The following is a 16,632-nucleotide window of genomic DNA, read 5'->3' as shown; positions in this document are numbered from 1 at the left end:
ATATAGTTGTCTTTGCCAATAAATTAGTAATATGCTTCCGAATGATTATTTTCCGTATTATCTTTCTCTTTTGTAAATAAGTGCACATTCGAAATGCTTTATACCGAGTTATACCGAGGTGATATACGAGAAAAAAAATGAAACTTAAATTTGGTCGATTACAAAGCTTCGATTTGGAAGTAAAAAAAATAAAGGGGAGAATCGAAGGAATGAAAGGCGATTGCCTGCGGTGATACGTGAGTAGAGTTATTGACCTTACTACAGTTAGGGCACATGGTGATAGGTAGAGAGTCGGATTGAATATCATTGGAATGATGTCCACCAAATAGTTGCCAATTTGCAAACAATAGAGCCTTGGGCATTTGGTATTTGGTATTTGGAATTAGAGAATGGAAGATGGTCGGGAGATGGAGGAGGAGGAGTGTTGGCGTTTGCATCTCATGATCGGTGCCTGCCTATCGAAACTATCGATGTCCATGGGGGTCTAAAGGTCTGAAGGGTGCGATGCTGAAGGAAGAGAAAGACATCGATGGTGAAGAGGAAAAAGAGGAGGAATGTATCCTGGGGGGGTGGTGGTGGTGGTGGTGAATGACGTCATGTTGCTAAAGCGACGCGACAGCGCTAAGCGTCTGCGTCGATCGTCAGGGGGTCTGGGCCGAGATCAATAGCGCACCAGCAACCAGGTAGGGCCAAAAGAGAAAAATACAGACGTATATATATGGATGAGAGTTGGGCTGGTTGGAGGCATTCTCCACCAGCCGCCAGTCCTGGAGAGCTATTCCTCGAGGTAGCACTGTTTTTTGCCGCCTTATATCTCTATAACATTTATCAGTTCACTGTACGGATATTCTAGTCCTGTTAGGCACATATCGCCAGGCGCCATGTCAGCATTACCACGCCGTAACGCCGTCATTGCCTAGGATTTTCGTTCTCTCCAGGTAAATCGACAATTCATTTCAATTCATTTATTTATACTATTAATTATTATAAATATACACCTAAGTAAATAAACATTCACTTCTACACCATTTTTACCTTTATGCTTTTTCTAATTCATACAATTTATCATTTTTTCTTAACGTTCTCCATTCCTCCGAACACTTTTCAACGTGAAGCGTCACCGTCAATCAACTTTTTATCGTGCCACGTTAATAATATGTTTGATAATGCAGCATCCACTATTCATCCAAGTAGAAATCAAGTAGCATTATGAAGAATATGAGTATCAAGAAAGGGAAGAGGTGACGGAAGGAGTCGAGTAGCAAGGAAGGAAAAATACGGGAGTGGACAGTTAGGGGTGGAGTATCACGGATGGATTGTGTTACCCAAAAACTGAATGTAAGATGATAAAATGAGTGTTAGTTGCTGTAGGCAATGCGGCAAGTCGATTAATTGATCGGTCGTCGTGCTAATTGTCTTCAAGAATTTTATCATATAATCCACCAATACTCCAATTATTCACCGATTTTTTTATATTTTTTTCATCAATATCTGGTGCAGTGTCTATATTAAACCTTTGGAAATTCGGGGAAAAGGTTGAAAAAATGGGGGCATTTGGCAGTAAGTGAAAAATCAAGGATAGAAAGAGCTTGTAGAAAGTCTTGAAGAATGTCACATCAAAGTGCTAAAGATCCACATTTTTTGGCATGTTGTATATATATATATAGAGGGCAAATCACAGTTTTGCAACGATTTATCGCATAATAATCGCATAATCCACCCTACATATTTATTGAATTCCATCCTTCTCTTTCGCATTTTTTTTCTGTTTGAAGTTACCTTGAATATAAATTTTACCGCCGATTACTAATTCTCAAACTGAAAAATTGAGTATTTGTTCCACTGAATTATCTTGGAAATGACAGAAAATCAGATGGTGGAAATAGTTTGAGGGTCAGATTCGAGGGCGAAGGAATGAATACAAGTTTAACCATGGCTTTTTAAACCAACACAATAAACAAATGTTGAAGGAGTGCCATCAGAGCCTCTCATGAAGAGTTACCTGTGTCAACCGAATTTTATGTTAGGTACATTTAGATGCACTCCGCACATTCTACCCCTCCCTAATTAAACTTTTTTTTTTCATGAAAGTACGTGACAGCGTCGTCGCGGCCGATTAATGAGACACCTGATGATCTTACAACGTTAGGGAGTTACTGGTCTTTCTCTTTTACAAAGCCCTTGCGGCTCTGATAATTGATCGAGAGGACTAATCGGATTTTGTGATCCTCGATATCAAGTGACATTACGATGAGAAAATTAATGAATGTATTATCATAATGCCAGTTATACAAGATAAAAATGACCAATTATGAAGAAAACAAAGGGGAACAACGTCATTCACTGATGGTGCGGTAGTAGTCGTGAATTTTTATTGCGTCATCAGTAATTTCAGGTACATCATTAGTTGAGGAGATATAGTTAAAAATAAAATATATGTAGATGTGAAATTTTTAACGAATGGGCGGGGGCCAGGCAGATCCAATCGGTGTGTGAAATATAGTATATAGTACGGCTTGGCAATTTATTGGAAAACGAGCTATGATTTCATATATCTCCCATCAATCGGATATCCGGAACACTTGATGGAAGAAGAAACAGATTCTGACGTATACCCCCATGTTACCCCTAGCTAAACTCGGGACACCCTCTTTATTTGTGATCGGAGGAGATGAGGTAGAATGGGGTGGTTTTCATGTGTGTGCATCCTACAGCGGGAGTGAAAATCATTTAGAAATAAGGCGATAGAGTAAGATGAAGTGATAATTCATTTTATAATGAGAAAATAATTTTTTTTTGAAGAAGTGCGCCTTCACTTCCAACACTAGGATGGACTAGATAAAGTTGAGTTGATGAAATTCCATTTTTATATGAACAAAAATGGTGACTTTCTTTTTCAAACCGTTCCTAGTAATGATATTGCTTACTTCAATATTATAAATACGTGCTTACGTTTGTTTTCAGGCCGCCGCAATGTGGCCTGGAGTACTACCGTTGGTAGTTGTACTGATAACTCTCCTACATCTTCCGAGGTAAGTCAATTTCATCATCCATTGCTTTCGTTTTTAGTTCATAATTTTGAACAGATGGTTTGCTACTGAAAAGAAGACTAAACGATTAGGTGGAACTGCGTTACTAATTTCAATTTTTTCAAATGAAAATGTTATTTTATTTGGTGGAGAGAAGCGTCTGGATAAAAGGTGAATACTAGTTCACATAAGAAGAGCAGATAGAGGGAGGGATGGATTGCGTTGTTGACATCGGATGCCCAAGGCAGTTTGGACGTCTGAATAGCCGTCGACGTCCCTACCTCTTACCTCTTTCGCGTCTTCCTTTGGTGTTTGAAGAGATGGACACGGCTAGTGCCCAAGTGCTTTCCAACTTGTGGCAAAACCCTCGCTGTCGCCCTAGAAAAGCATGTTTTTCATCAGAGCTGGGTGGCTTTAGGCTATAACAAGGCTTTCATTACCATTTTTCTGATTAATAACCACGGCAATCATTGATTTTGATTGAGAAGTCGAGATGAGGCTGTTGAAATGATATTATGAAGTGTTTGCTGGAATTGGGATTTCATATCGATTGATCGATGGTTCAACTGATTTTTTATCACCACTTCTCCGGATGGCACTGCTGAACTTAGCAGAGGTTAATTTGTTTGTTGAGTTGGATTGAGATTCTTAGAAGTCGATCTGTAGGGCGTGGCTCGATGAACGGTTGGCAGGTGTAGCTACGTTGTGTGGATTGATGAAATTCCATTAGAGTGCCTTCAGAGTTTCACTCGTCGGTTCATTTTTATCTAAAACCTGGAGTATATGTATATGTGGGGCTTGCCAGAAGTATCGGAAGCCCTGAGAACAGTATCCAAATTATGTTTATTTCCAGATGTTCGCTGGGAAAAGTCGACTATCGGTCGAAGGAGAAGGAAGTGCTGGATGAGATACTCGGAGAAAAAAAATACGATGCTCGTATTCGACCCAGCGGCGAAAATGGAACAGGTAAAAATTCATTCACCCTAAAATAATATTCAATTCACTCTTCACCATGGTTTTTCTCTCCGTGTAAGAATAAGTCTCAAAAAAGGCGATTGTGAAATGTCGAATTCTATTTGTAATTGGAGGATTTCAATGATGGGAATTATAACGGGAGGATTCCCCTTGGGTTAACTTTTGTGACGTTCCCTAGCGTGTGGGATTTTAATGCTGCCAACCTGGAGAGCGTTATGTCGACAAATCAGCAGTGCTTGCCGGTCTTTCAAGAGAAAATTTCCAAAATATCTGCGAAGCTAGGAAGATTACAAGTTCCATGACCCCAGATTTTAATTAAATTCCTTTAAAGCCCTTTAAAGCTTTGCTCGTAGCTTTAAAATTGACTACACACCAATTGAATCTCTCATCTTTTTATGCTATATCACTGAAATTAAACCCGAATTCCATTTGAAGTAGAGAAATAAATGAATAAATGTCCACAGAGCTAGAGATCAATTAATTGCCTAAGGTTATACAAATGTCGAATGAATATGATTCATTTCAAAAGCTAATGTAGTATCTTTGAAAAATCAAAAAAAGCTTTATTGATTAAAAAGGAGCTCTTATTGTCTGCCCTTAGATGGGCCGGCCATTGTCCGGGTAAACCTGTTTGTACGAAGCATTGCGACAATTAGTGACATCAAAATGGTAAGTATGTTAGTGAACAATTCCCTTTTTAAATTCACAAGAGAAGAGCAAACTACTTGTCAAAAATAAAAATTCTTATAAGCAAGAAAAAAATTCAGAAAGAAAAGTGATAATGAGATGGGGAATTTATGTTTGTGATTATTGTCTCTCAACATTGAATGGAAATAGATTAGTCGATGTGGCCGCATGATCACGAACTTGAGAACAAGGAAAATGATTTAATGAAAAAATAATAATAAAAAAAATAAATTATTTTTTGTCAATACAAAGAGCTTTACGTTCTTTTACATCTTTTCCAAAAGCATTGTCACGAATCCATTTGACTGTTTGTTAATCCTGGGTGGTAATTGTATTAGAGTTGATACTGGCATGAATTTTGAGCTTTTGGAATGTTTTGAAAATAGCATGAAACGGTACCGTTTCAAAGTTTTCTTATATTTGATATCTTATGGAATTTATAATTCCATTCACCACTTCATACATTGAGCGAAAAGTTTACTAGGATTCATGACACGGCTGTATTATTCGGCGAGGTTTTTGCTCAACAACTTTGGATCATCCAGAATGGTCTTTTTTAAGGCGAGTATCACTACATTCACGTCAATATGATGACGATTCAACTAAATTCAAAACTCTGAATGGTAAGGATAATTGCCTGAGTTGGAGGGAATAAAAAATGCAGTCAATGTTATCAATATTTTTTGAAAAATTTCAGATAATCTAGGAGCAGGGGAGAGTAATATTAAAAAATCTTATATTTAGTACTGATACATAATCTATCAATAAGCTCACTATTTTTTCCTGAATACCTAGCCTATCGCAAGTCTCGTAAAAAAAAAGAATAAGAGACAACTGTACCTGACGAAATGATCTTCAGCTCTCTGATTGATTTGAATGGATATGTGCGAGTGAGAAGATCAATTGGTGTTGGTTCGAAAAAATATGGATTAGCAAATTGTATTTCTTTGAGGTCAGAACTCTAATTCGGTGAGTGCGGAATCAATATAGGATCTGTTCCATGTGCGAAACCATGCGTAATAATTTAGTCAAAGTTGGTATTTTGTGAAAAGCGGTATTATAGATTCAATGACGTATCGGAAAAGACAGAGATACGGATTACGCAAGAAAATCAGATTGGGTACGATTTGCCCGATACCGATTCGTCAAATATCACTTCTCCCTATTATGACAATTAATCTAATTCTCCGTTTCGTCTCGGCTAAATGTCAATTTTTAGGCGAATTGACAGTTGAGCAAAATGATTTTAGGCAAATGAGATTAATTTTAATGAATTGTCATTGAGTGAAGTGGCATTTGGCATCTCAGCATTCGGCGTATTGTACAGAATATCAAGGTACCAAGAAAGGTAGCCCTATATCCTAATTGCCTTATAACGATTTAATAATCCCATTGTTTTATTCTGTTCCGGCAACATGTTAGATGGCCCGACAACTGTCGAAGTCAACATGTATCTTCGCTCAATCAGCAAAATAGATGATAATAAAATGGTGAGTTCAACAAAAAAATAACCAGGCCTACGAGTCTATATATCCACACATTGTGTATCTATAACGTCACGTGTGTATTATAACGTATGAAAATGCACTTTTTTTGTACTGTACTTGTATTATTATACTTGTACTGTCGCGCAACCAGTGGATGTGGCTACTACACGAGCAAAAGAACGTTCATGAGTTTGTTTTTTTTTTTCTGTCCGTGTATTTGGTGTTTCTGATTTAAAGCATAAATATAATTAAAAAAACACTGAACTTTGATTGTGTAAGACTGGTATAAGTCATTTTATGGATCGATTGGAATCATGGATTGACTGATAAATTTGTATAAGTGGTTGTATATTTGATATGAGAGAATAATACTGGTATGCCCCTAAAATAAATTACGTTGCAATTTTTTCAATTACTCTGTCAAGACTTTTCGTAATTTTGTACTGAATCATATCTCTATAGGTCTACTATTGATGCCCGGGTTTGCCTCCTTTTAAACAAATACTAGCTTTGGGGGGGAGGGAGACTAAAGAGGAATGCCATGGGAGGATGATAAATTGTGGATTTTTATTTTCCGAATGGAAGAAAAAATTTCACTGAAAAGAAGAGAAAGATTTTGTTGGAGGGGAGGGTAGCTAAGGCTATAAAAAAATTGTCAGAATCTTTGATCTGATATACGTTGATGCCAAATAACCGTGTGTCAAAGCGTGTGCGAATTGTTTGGCAATATTGCTGCTGGATTAGCATGGCGAGGGATCTTTTACTGGTCGAGCAGAATCATCGGAGCACATGTGAGATGACCAATCCACTGTTAATACGTTGCACTCGTTGGGAATGAGTTTAATTATTTTGAGTAATAGGTTGATAGGAGGTTTCGTTAATATGCGGTTGCCCTGTCACCATCAACAAGATTAATTTTTTTAAACAATTACCCAAGCTGACAACATGCCTCCCAATTAATCGCTGTCAAACGGAATAATCATCATATAATTATGAATTATCAATAATCGAATGTTTTTCATAAATGGCAACTACACGATTCGCACTCAGTGCGGTAATTGATTTTCTTGAAAGACAGAGAAGAAACAAGGTGAGCAAAATGCACGTTTATATTAATTATAGTGAAGTATCCATCAATGTAGCTTTCCGCATGATAGCTCCCTCACTTCATTAGCAGTTTCAACAGTAATGTTCTACGGATGTTTGTAAGTGGTGTTTTCCTTGGCATTGCTGAAATTTAATTAATGTATTTATTACTCTCAATAAAGAGATTTTCCTCTTGGCCTTCTCCGGAGTACTGGTCATCATTGATCGATGAGTTAGAATAATTAAAGATGGAAAGAGGAATTTTTTTCTTGCTTGAAAATCAATCTGGTAGATCAACTTTTGGGTTTGAAAGAAATTGGAAAGACAGGGGAAAGAAGATGTTGTGGAAAAAGCATTTGAAAATCTGATCAGAAAATACTTGAGTTACAATTGTATGTCAACAGGAATATTCGGTTCAACTGACATTTCGAGAACAATGGCTTGATGAGCGACTCCGATTCAATGATTTCGGAGGTATGACGTTATTCGGATTTTAATTAACCTTTCTCCACCGATATATTAACCCCCGTATTTTTAATATTGCGTGTTCTGATTGAAATTGGGCATTTCGCAGGACGTTTAAAGTATTTGACACTCACCGAATCAACACGTGTGTGGATGCCAGATCTTTTCTTCTCGAACGAAAAAGAAGGCCATTTTCACAACATTATCATGCCAAATGTATACATACGAATATTTCCAAATGGTTCAGTACTATATAGCATTAGGTGAGATTTAAATTTAATTAAAAAAAAAACAAGAATGAATTGACAATTGAATTTTGCTTTTGAATTATCATGTTAGTGAGAGTTATTAGTGGGTATAGCCGGTTTTTCTATGATTGCTGATGAGCTTGACTGGATCAATCCTATCCAATTGCTTTCTTTCTGGGTGTAGAATATCACTGACGTTGGCGTGTCCGATGAATCTGAAATTATATCCTTTGGATCGACAAATCTGTTCGTTACGCATGGCCAGTTGTGAGTACATCATGATGAAATATTGGTGAAATTGCTTGACAATCGAGTAATGTAAAACACAATTAATGGTTTTGAATACTAGACGGTTGGACGACAGATGACTTGGTATTCCTATGGAAAGAGGGCGACCCGGTTCAAGTAGTCAAGAACTTACACCTTCCACGCTTTACACTGGAAAAATTTTGGACCGATTATTGCAACAGCAAAACGAATACTGGTCAGTGAAAAATAATTATTCATTAGCAAAAAGTAATATTTTAATACTGGTCAATGGAAGAAGTAACTAATCATGTTTTTCTCAGTGTTATTATTTTTATATTGTTGTAATAAAAAAAATGTTGTCTTAATAGCGCATTGAACACCAAATGATTCATATCTTTCAGGCGAATACAGCTGTTTGAAAGTGGATTTACATTTTAAGAGGGAATTCAGTTACTATCTCATTCAAATTTACATTCCTTGCTGTATGCTTGTGATTGTGTCATGGGTATCCTTTTGGCTGGATCAGAGTGCGGTGCCCGCACGAGTGTCACTCGGTACGTGAATAAAGATAATAATTACGTAGCTGAAGTTGACGGCTTATATGATATACTGCACCTGTGAAGGATGCACGAATCCATCAATAGTTTAATGCAATGCGTTGCATTAATTATAATTTTTTTTTTTTATAAATTTTTCATCTCGATTCCATTTTCATTATTTCCTTCGACTGGGAATTTTGTTGGTGCATAGGAGTGACAACTCTACTCACAATGGCAACACAAACATCTGGAATAAATGCTTCACTGCCACCGGTATCTTATACAAAAGCAATCGATGTCTGGACTGGTGTGTGTTTGACATTTGTATTTGGTGCGCTACTTGAATTTGCCCTGGTCAATTATGCCTCACGTAGCGATATGCATAGGGAGAATATGAAGAAGAAATATCGTGAAATTGAACATTCAGCATCCGTCGATCCAGCAACAGAGCTTCTAGAACCGGATGGCTCGACAAATTTTCAGATGGTCAGTTTCTCAAATAACTTATGGTAGATAATAAAAAATTTAGTTATAAGTTTGCATGATCATGGATCGGACAAGAGTCATTTGATTGAGACAGTAAATAAGAAATTAAAAGAGACCTAAAAGATTTGGAAAGCCTTTAAAGTAAGAGAAATGGATCGGGACTAGAAACTTAGTTGAAGAGAAAAAAAAAACAAATTGTTGAAAGAATCAAAGAAATAAAATAGAAGAAAATCAAAGAGAAAATAAAGGAATAGAATCCGATCTATGGTGTTCCTACACCAAACCAAGAGCCGTCCAATTTCTTTCAGAAGCCTCTCGTCCGACACCGGGAGGATACGATGTCAATGGATAAGATGCGCCAGTGCGAAATACATATGCAACCACAGAAAAAAAACTGCTGCAGGTCGTGGCTCTCCAAGTTCCCGACGAGATCCAAGCGCATCGATGTAATATCACGGATCACCTTTCCTCTCGTATTCGCACTGTTCAACCTCGCGTACTGGTCCACGTACCTGTTTCGGGAGGAAGTAGACGACGAGTGAATAGCGAAGATGAGGAAGAGGATGAGCATCTTGGATCTAGGAACGATGTGGCTCGCGGCCATTTTTATCATCCACACACACGCCATCGGATGCGCAATCATCATTCACATCATGGTAATCGTCATCAGCATTCTCACCATCAACATTCGCCTCATCAGCACAACAATTCCTACAATCGTTCACGACACCGTCAGCAACAATCACCAACAATCTCAACACATACGGCAGATGGTGATGTTCAACATTCATCACCGGGTCGCCTATCTTCTAGATTACCATCACGTGATTCAGCATCACCTGTATCTTCGCGAGTGGTAACACCATCACCATCACCACCATTATTACATCGCACAGCTGATAAATCGAAGAGTAAATTCTCGCGTTTACCGCTCAGTCAAACGGAAAAATGCTGCTTTGGTCTTATACCATTGCGTTACTTCACCTGTCACGCTAAAGGAAGTGCGAGAATTGATGTTTTAGCACGTTTTGCTTTTCCATTTATGTTTGTTGTATTTAATTTTGCTTACTGGTCTATGTATCTCTTTCATGGTGAAGAAGAAACTAAGATGAGCTGAGGAACAAGGGTACATCATTATAGGAACAATAAAAATCTTAACGCTGATTGATAGAACATTCGTATTGAACCACATTTTTATTTCCACCAATCGATACAACATCAAAAACATTTTTTAACTCAAACAAATTAATAAACAAATGAAAAAATATATATCCATCGTTGACGCGCTCGCTGCTATCAATCGTTTATACCACGATTGAACATGTCGAGATGATACGATTCAATGCTCAAACATATTAGGAAAGCAAAACAACATGAAAACAAAGTGAAGTATTTCAAAAAAAACACACACACACTAATTCCGGGAACATTTCTCTGTAAGCACAAAACGAATTTGGGCGAGAAAAAATCATGAATCATTTGTATGAATGCGAAATTCGTAGAATTATTAAATTTATTGAGTGACCGCGTGCCACAAAGTGACATTAATGTAGGGGGCCTTGTAAAGCCACGGCCTTTCAAAGTGAACTAAGCAAATTATGGACAAGACAAAACAAACATTATGCATATACATTTATAATTATTATAACTATGTATTGAGAGGTAACTTGTTATAACAGTCGGTGACTTCTTTTCATATAAAACTGAAGAAAAAAAAAACGGAAAAATATAACATATGGAAAATGAATTAAATGCTCTAATCTCATGAGATTTCGTTGTACTCGACCGAGAGAAAAGAGAGAAATAAAAAATAACTCAGTTAACTTATTTGAAACGAGCTTTATGTGAGTAAGCGATATTCCTCTGAATGGATTTTTTTTTCACATGAGGATATCACAAGATTTTAAGAAAAAGTGTAATACGGATAATGTATAAACTCGTCATTGAGTGATTGAAGTTTTTTATTCACCGAAATGAAACACAGACTGGGGTTAATCTGGAAATAGTTGAAATTGTAACGGAACAATTCATAAATGATCCAAGCAATCTGAAAAGTAGTTGCTACTTCGATCTCTCATGATATTCAGGATCACATTGATTAATCCCATTGGAACAAATTGCAATGATGACGGTTGAGAAAATATATCAACTTGGACAAAGTTAGAGCGGGTATAAAAACAGGTGAGTTACAAATCGGGTATTCTCCATTATAATTAATGGTCAACCAGTGAATTCAGTATCAATTGCACTCGTAGTGGGTTAATAGCGAGATAAATGCAAGTCATGAAGTTAGTCCAAATGCATCAAAATAGTTGGAAAAGATACAGAACCGAAGAAAGCGGCTGTCTCTAAAACAGTTGATGTGAAGTAAAATTAAGAGTGATAATATTATTAATATTTACGTTAAACACTGAATTTTCGTGATTTTTCGTCACTTTACTCCGTCGACTCTGGGTCATCTTATTGGTTTGTTTGCAGAAAAAGAGTGAGAAGCTAGGAACTTCAAGATTGTGTGATACCATGTCACTAAGTATTTCAATACTTCCATCAAACCTACCATCTCAGCGCTAGTGAAAATAATTATCAGTTATTTTACCGTAATATTTGATATTGGCTGCCTTGAGCCATTATGGTATGATTTTAGAAGTTTCTAAATTTTTAACAAAAAAAAAACCGGAAGAATGGGCAAAAAATGTCCCAATAAGAACATAAATCCAAGGATGAATGAAATAAACAACAAAAAATTGAATGAATATTTTCAAATGAATTAAGTGTGGATGGTATCCATAATAAACGATGGAAAGTAACTGTTATAGATATGCTTGACGAGTTTTAAATCATGGTAATTTTGCGTTAATTGAAGAAAATGAAGAACTGAAGAAACACAGAGTGGAACGTGAGATTATAAATTTCATTCTTATTATGAAAAAAAAATGAGGACGTAAAAAATAAAAACTGCACACTAATGAAATTGAAAATGAATAAAGAAATGAAACTAGAAAGTATTGACAAGCAATACGAAGTTCTAGAATTAACTACTGTTAGTGTCGATAGTCACACTCAGTACATGTATCGATATAGAAGAAGGAAAGAAAAAAACAAATTCATGCATTAATATTCATCTGAAATTCATCATCATTCCATTGTAAATAATTATCAACTTTCAAAAAAAATCCTGAAAAATACATACGGAACATTAAAGACAACTATACCATATGGCATATCTGACAGGCTGGTCAAGAGAAATAAACAATAAGCCAAGGTGTGGTAAAATTGTTCATGTGTTTTATCACAGTTGAAAGTGATTGCTGTGTTCAGAGAAAGAGTGAATTTTATAAATAGAAGATTAATCAAATGCAAAAATTCAAAACATCTCATGCAATTGTGGCAAGTAGTTCAATGTACTTGTAAAAGATATTTCATCTGACTGAAAAGTCAGAAAAATATGCCAGCATGCATAATTTCAGCAATGCATCCTTAATTTCAACTAAATGCACCTGAAAAAGACTGCATGCTGCCATGTACTTCAGGTGCATAATAAATACTGGCAGAAATATTTGTAAAAAAAAATTGGAATGGCCAAGAAAAAATCCAAGGTAAAACATACCCGAATCGGTAACATTAAAAGGCTTCCATGCATACACGAAGATAAATATTCAATAAAAATGACGTATTCTTTCCGTTATTCCAGAGCTAAATGTGGTTAAGGAAAGTTTCACGGAATTGTCACGAAATTTTATCCGACTGTTCCGTAATTCTTGTCTCAACTCCTGTGAAAAATTTTTTTTGCAGAATGTCTTAAGTACGCAATGGAAAGTGGTGAATAAAAGACAAAAAAAAAACAATACAGAACTGAATGAATGAATAATACTAAAAAGGACAGGTACAACCAAATATACTGACTCTGTAAAGAATTATGAGAGCAACTTGCGCAACACTGAAAAAGAGAGGGGAAGTGGATAAATACATACACATATGTATCTATTATCTTCCCCTTTATTATTCTAGGGTTACCCTACAATGGATTTGACTATGAAAAAATGAGTTTTGTAAGTGTTACAATATTTAGTTTCATGCCCAACTGGAACGAATTCGACAAAATAAAAACAAGAACAAAACTTAATTAGCACAATAAATTTGTTCATGAATTATATTAATTAATATTAATATAGTACCATATGGTGTTGTTAGAAAATTGAACTTCGTTGACAATTCGAGATATGGAATTTTTAATCAATTGGATTTGCTGTTTTTCTCAACTTATGTGCATAGTATGACAAACTTTTAATTATCGTTATAGTTCTATTAAATTCATGTGGATCCAATTAAAATGGACCGTACTGAAAACGTAAATCAGACACGATGAACAAAAAAAAAAATAACAATGTCACGACAAAAGTGGACGAGCTATTAAAATCTATCAGAAATTATTTCAGTTACATGCTTTCTACATCACCCTTATTGATAATATATTAATCAATAAAAAATGTTTCTATAATTATAAACAAGCAGTGGTAAGTGATTAAAACATTATTTTATCTATGGCATGAAATTAAATTGCTTGATTCGATGATATCGATCGAATGTTTGGGTGGTAACTTGAATTGAAGAGGAAGGCAGTGTGCGGAAAAGTTCGTCATACATGTAGAAATAAATTAAAAGGATTATTATTTCGATTGATCCCCGGTGAGATTTGTACATGCGTATAAGAGCGACATAATGAACAACACAGAACGCCATATTCATTCTGATGCAACATGCTCAATTACTGATAATTAGAAATTCTCAAAAGAGAAGAGAGAAACGAGAAAAGAGAAAAGAATAAACAAGCTCTATAACAGTATTATGAAATTAATATAAAAATTTTAACTACTACTGATGTAATTGAATACAGAGTATGGAAAATAATAGAGAAAAAAAAATGGTTGAAGAATAAATATAAAAAAATTGATTGGCAGTCTTTGTTTTATGAAACAGGTTTAATGATTGATTATTAATAATATTATCTGCAGCAGGGTCATCATTCTGAAGAACTGTATATATTGAGGTAAATCTTTAATACGGCTCTTATTTGAAAATAAGATAATTTTATCAAAGCAACACTCTACGATTGCATCAGCCCTTAATCTCCACCTTATTCAGTGTAAGCCATTTTGTGAAATTATCCAACAACACTCCACAGCGAAACGATGATTATGCAATTTACATATTGTTGAAGGAGGTTCGAAAAAAAAAAAAGTGCTTCCAGGCGAACATGATAGCCGAGACTAGTACATTAGGAAAGAGAACTGGAAATAATTGTACTACTCATGAGAGATTCATGGAGTCATGGGCTAGCCACGGAAATGTAAGTTAGACAGAAAATTGTACTGATGCCGTGTCTGAAGGTTGTAGGAACGATGATATACCACTGGTGCATAGATTTTGCTTCAAGTTGCAGCTGAAAATTCAACGAATATACTTACATTTTCTTTTTGTTTTCAATCTCATTTGTTTTCTCTTAGTTTTTACAATGGTGTATTGATTTTGCACGATGCCTCGACAGTGGTTCTGGTATAACTAGCATTGACGGTTTGCTGTATTTAAGGCGCAAGTATAGGATCCCACAAGGGTGGAGCAAAATGAAAATAGAGGAGGGGAAGTAGTGGAACCGCGACTGGAAACCTGTTAGTAGGAGTATGAGATGGAAAAGGGATGGCCAGTAGAGTTAGACTATAAACTATCGAAGACAATGGGTGCTTCGCTAATAGAATAACGCAGCGGCACAGGCCACATCCGATAGGCAATTCAATTAACGCCGTTATTCAAAGAGCTCGTGGTTGCTGTGGCTTTTGATACCATAAGCAGTTAAAAAAAGAATAGCTCATGACAATCGATTGCACTGCAAATACCATGTTTTTTTTCGATTAAACCCAGATTATTAAACCCAAATTCTGTCTCGGTAAACCAATGGCTTTTTCCAATATGTAATGACAGAATAACTAGGATATACTCCTGAGAAAGTCTCAAAGCCATTTGAAAGATCTCCATCAGACATAAATATAATATTCTATGAAATATTTCATGTTTGTATAACAATTGCAGTACGGGTGGATTTGACATTGAATAGCACTTATCGCAGTAAGAGCTTTTACTTCCCCTTGTAAATGTCTCCATGAAAGTGTCAAGTGAATTTAAATGGAGAGTCCCGTCGAGAGAGGAGTATAACGATCGTCAGTTGATTTGGCATGTCTTACGATTCGCGACATGCGCCATTTCAGTTTCGTCGTATATGTCGTATCCGTCGTTTTCTGTAATTGACAGAAGCTATGGTGTTCCACCTAGACGCTGCAGTAGATACGAGCGTCCTAATACTCGTGCACTTGACGCATCCTTTTTTATAAGAAAAAAAAAACTCGAGGGGTGACTAACTGCCAAAAGTAACATGTTAGTCATCCCAATCCATTGAAGTATTCGAAGGCCCTCAAGTCATTCGAATCTGAAGATCAAGTGAATGGAAACCCCCACTTGCATACAGTCCGTTGAGATTACCCACGACAACCTGTTCCAATGAATTTTCATATTCATAGTCATATTTTTTTTTCCAATTTTGCTGGTAGTAGAAATAAATAGTAGAAATCATTTCTAATATATACCGATGTAAATATGTACACCTGTTGAACAGAAACACGCGCTGCAGCCTAGGGACCAATCCAACCATCCGAGTACAACTCAATTCTTTCCTCTATTTCCATACGACCGATTTGTTTTTTTTTTTTTTTTCATTGGAAAAAAATCATTGAAAACCAACTTTTATAAGTTGGGATAAAAATCTATTGATAAAAATATTCTATTTGCCTGTTTTCAAAGACATGAGGTATTACAAGTCGAACTAAGAAAGGACGATTATTTGAATAGGATAACGGTGATAAGGGGAAGGATTTGAAATGAATTTTGGTCGTAAGGTGCCCGGATGGCTCATGAATTAGAATCGATGTCAATAAAGCTTTGAAATCGCTTAAGGCCTGATAACTTTTGAAAGCAAGGATGCTGGCGCACAGGAGCGTTCCAAGGAGCCAATATACACATACTTCGACACTTTAGAGAAGTAACGTTTTCAGTGAGAACCGGGAGACCTGCATAAAACATGAGAACAATGTTAATACATAAATTTTAGTTTCCATGAAGAATTTTCGTACGGATAGAAAGAGACGACTGGAGATGAGAGTCGAGAGAAAAGGTTTAAAAGGAATCTTGCCATGAAAATATGAAAGTCGCTTGAATTCATCAAACGAGGTCCAATGAAATTGATAAAATCAATAGAGTTTTAAGGGAGAGAATCGTTGGACATTTATTTGACGTTGGGAAAATATTCACACTGAGTAGTGGAGAAAATATAAAA

General features: G+C 36.1%; 1 protein-coding gene and 1 long non-coding RNA gene across 6 annotated transcripts; one reads left to right on the top strand and one right to left on the bottom strand.

The window, feature by feature from the left end:
- The first annotated feature begins 679 nt into the window (after positions 1-679).
- GluClalpha (glycine receptor alpha 1) lies at positions 680-13,093 on the top strand. Of its 5 annotated transcripts, none has more exons than XM_011306950.1 (11): positions 680-938; positions 2,965-3,032; positions 3,883-3,995; positions 6,114-6,181; positions 7,669-7,738; positions 7,839-7,992; positions 8,162-8,244; positions 8,327-8,461; positions 8,628-8,780; positions 8,977-9,251; positions 9,655-13,093. In XM_011306950.1, exons 2-11 carry the CDS (start codon positions 2,974-2,976, stop codon positions 10,366-10,368), a joined length of 1,824 nt encoding a protein of 607 aa, XP_011305252.1. In that variant the 5' UTR covers positions 680-938; positions 2,965-2,973; the 3' UTR covers positions 10,369-13,093. The 5 variants fall into 5 exon arrangements, with proteins under 5 accessions (XP_011305252.1, XP_011305251.1, XP_011305255.1 ...); XM_011306949.1 differs by lacking the exon at positions 6,114-6,181 and adding an exon at positions 4,606-4,673; XM_011306953.1 differs by lacking the exon at positions 6,114-6,181 and adding an exon at positions 4,606-4,673 and having other exon boundaries at positions 9,563-9,878.
- On the bottom strand, positions 2,119-3,865 carry LOC105267835 (uncharacterized). Its single transcript, XR_892287.1, has 4 exons — positions 3,470-3,865; positions 3,318-3,407; positions 2,953-3,097; positions 2,119-2,708 (listed from the first exon to the last, which is right to left on the bottom strand). It is a non-coding gene; the product is annotated as an uncharacterized lncRNA (long non-coding RNA).
- Positions 13,094-16,632: the final 3,539 nt, after the last annotated feature.

Source organism: Fopius arisanus, unplaced genomic scaffold (assembly GCF_000806365.1).
Source record: "Fopius arisanus strain USDA-PBARC FA_bdor unplaced genomic scaffold, ASM80636v1 scaffold00050, whole genome shotgun sequence".
NCBI classification, from domain to species: Eukaryota; Metazoa; Arthropoda; class Insecta; order Hymenoptera; family Braconidae; genus Fopius; species Fopius arisanus.
This window is presented reverse-complemented; position numbering and strand designations above follow the sequence as displayed.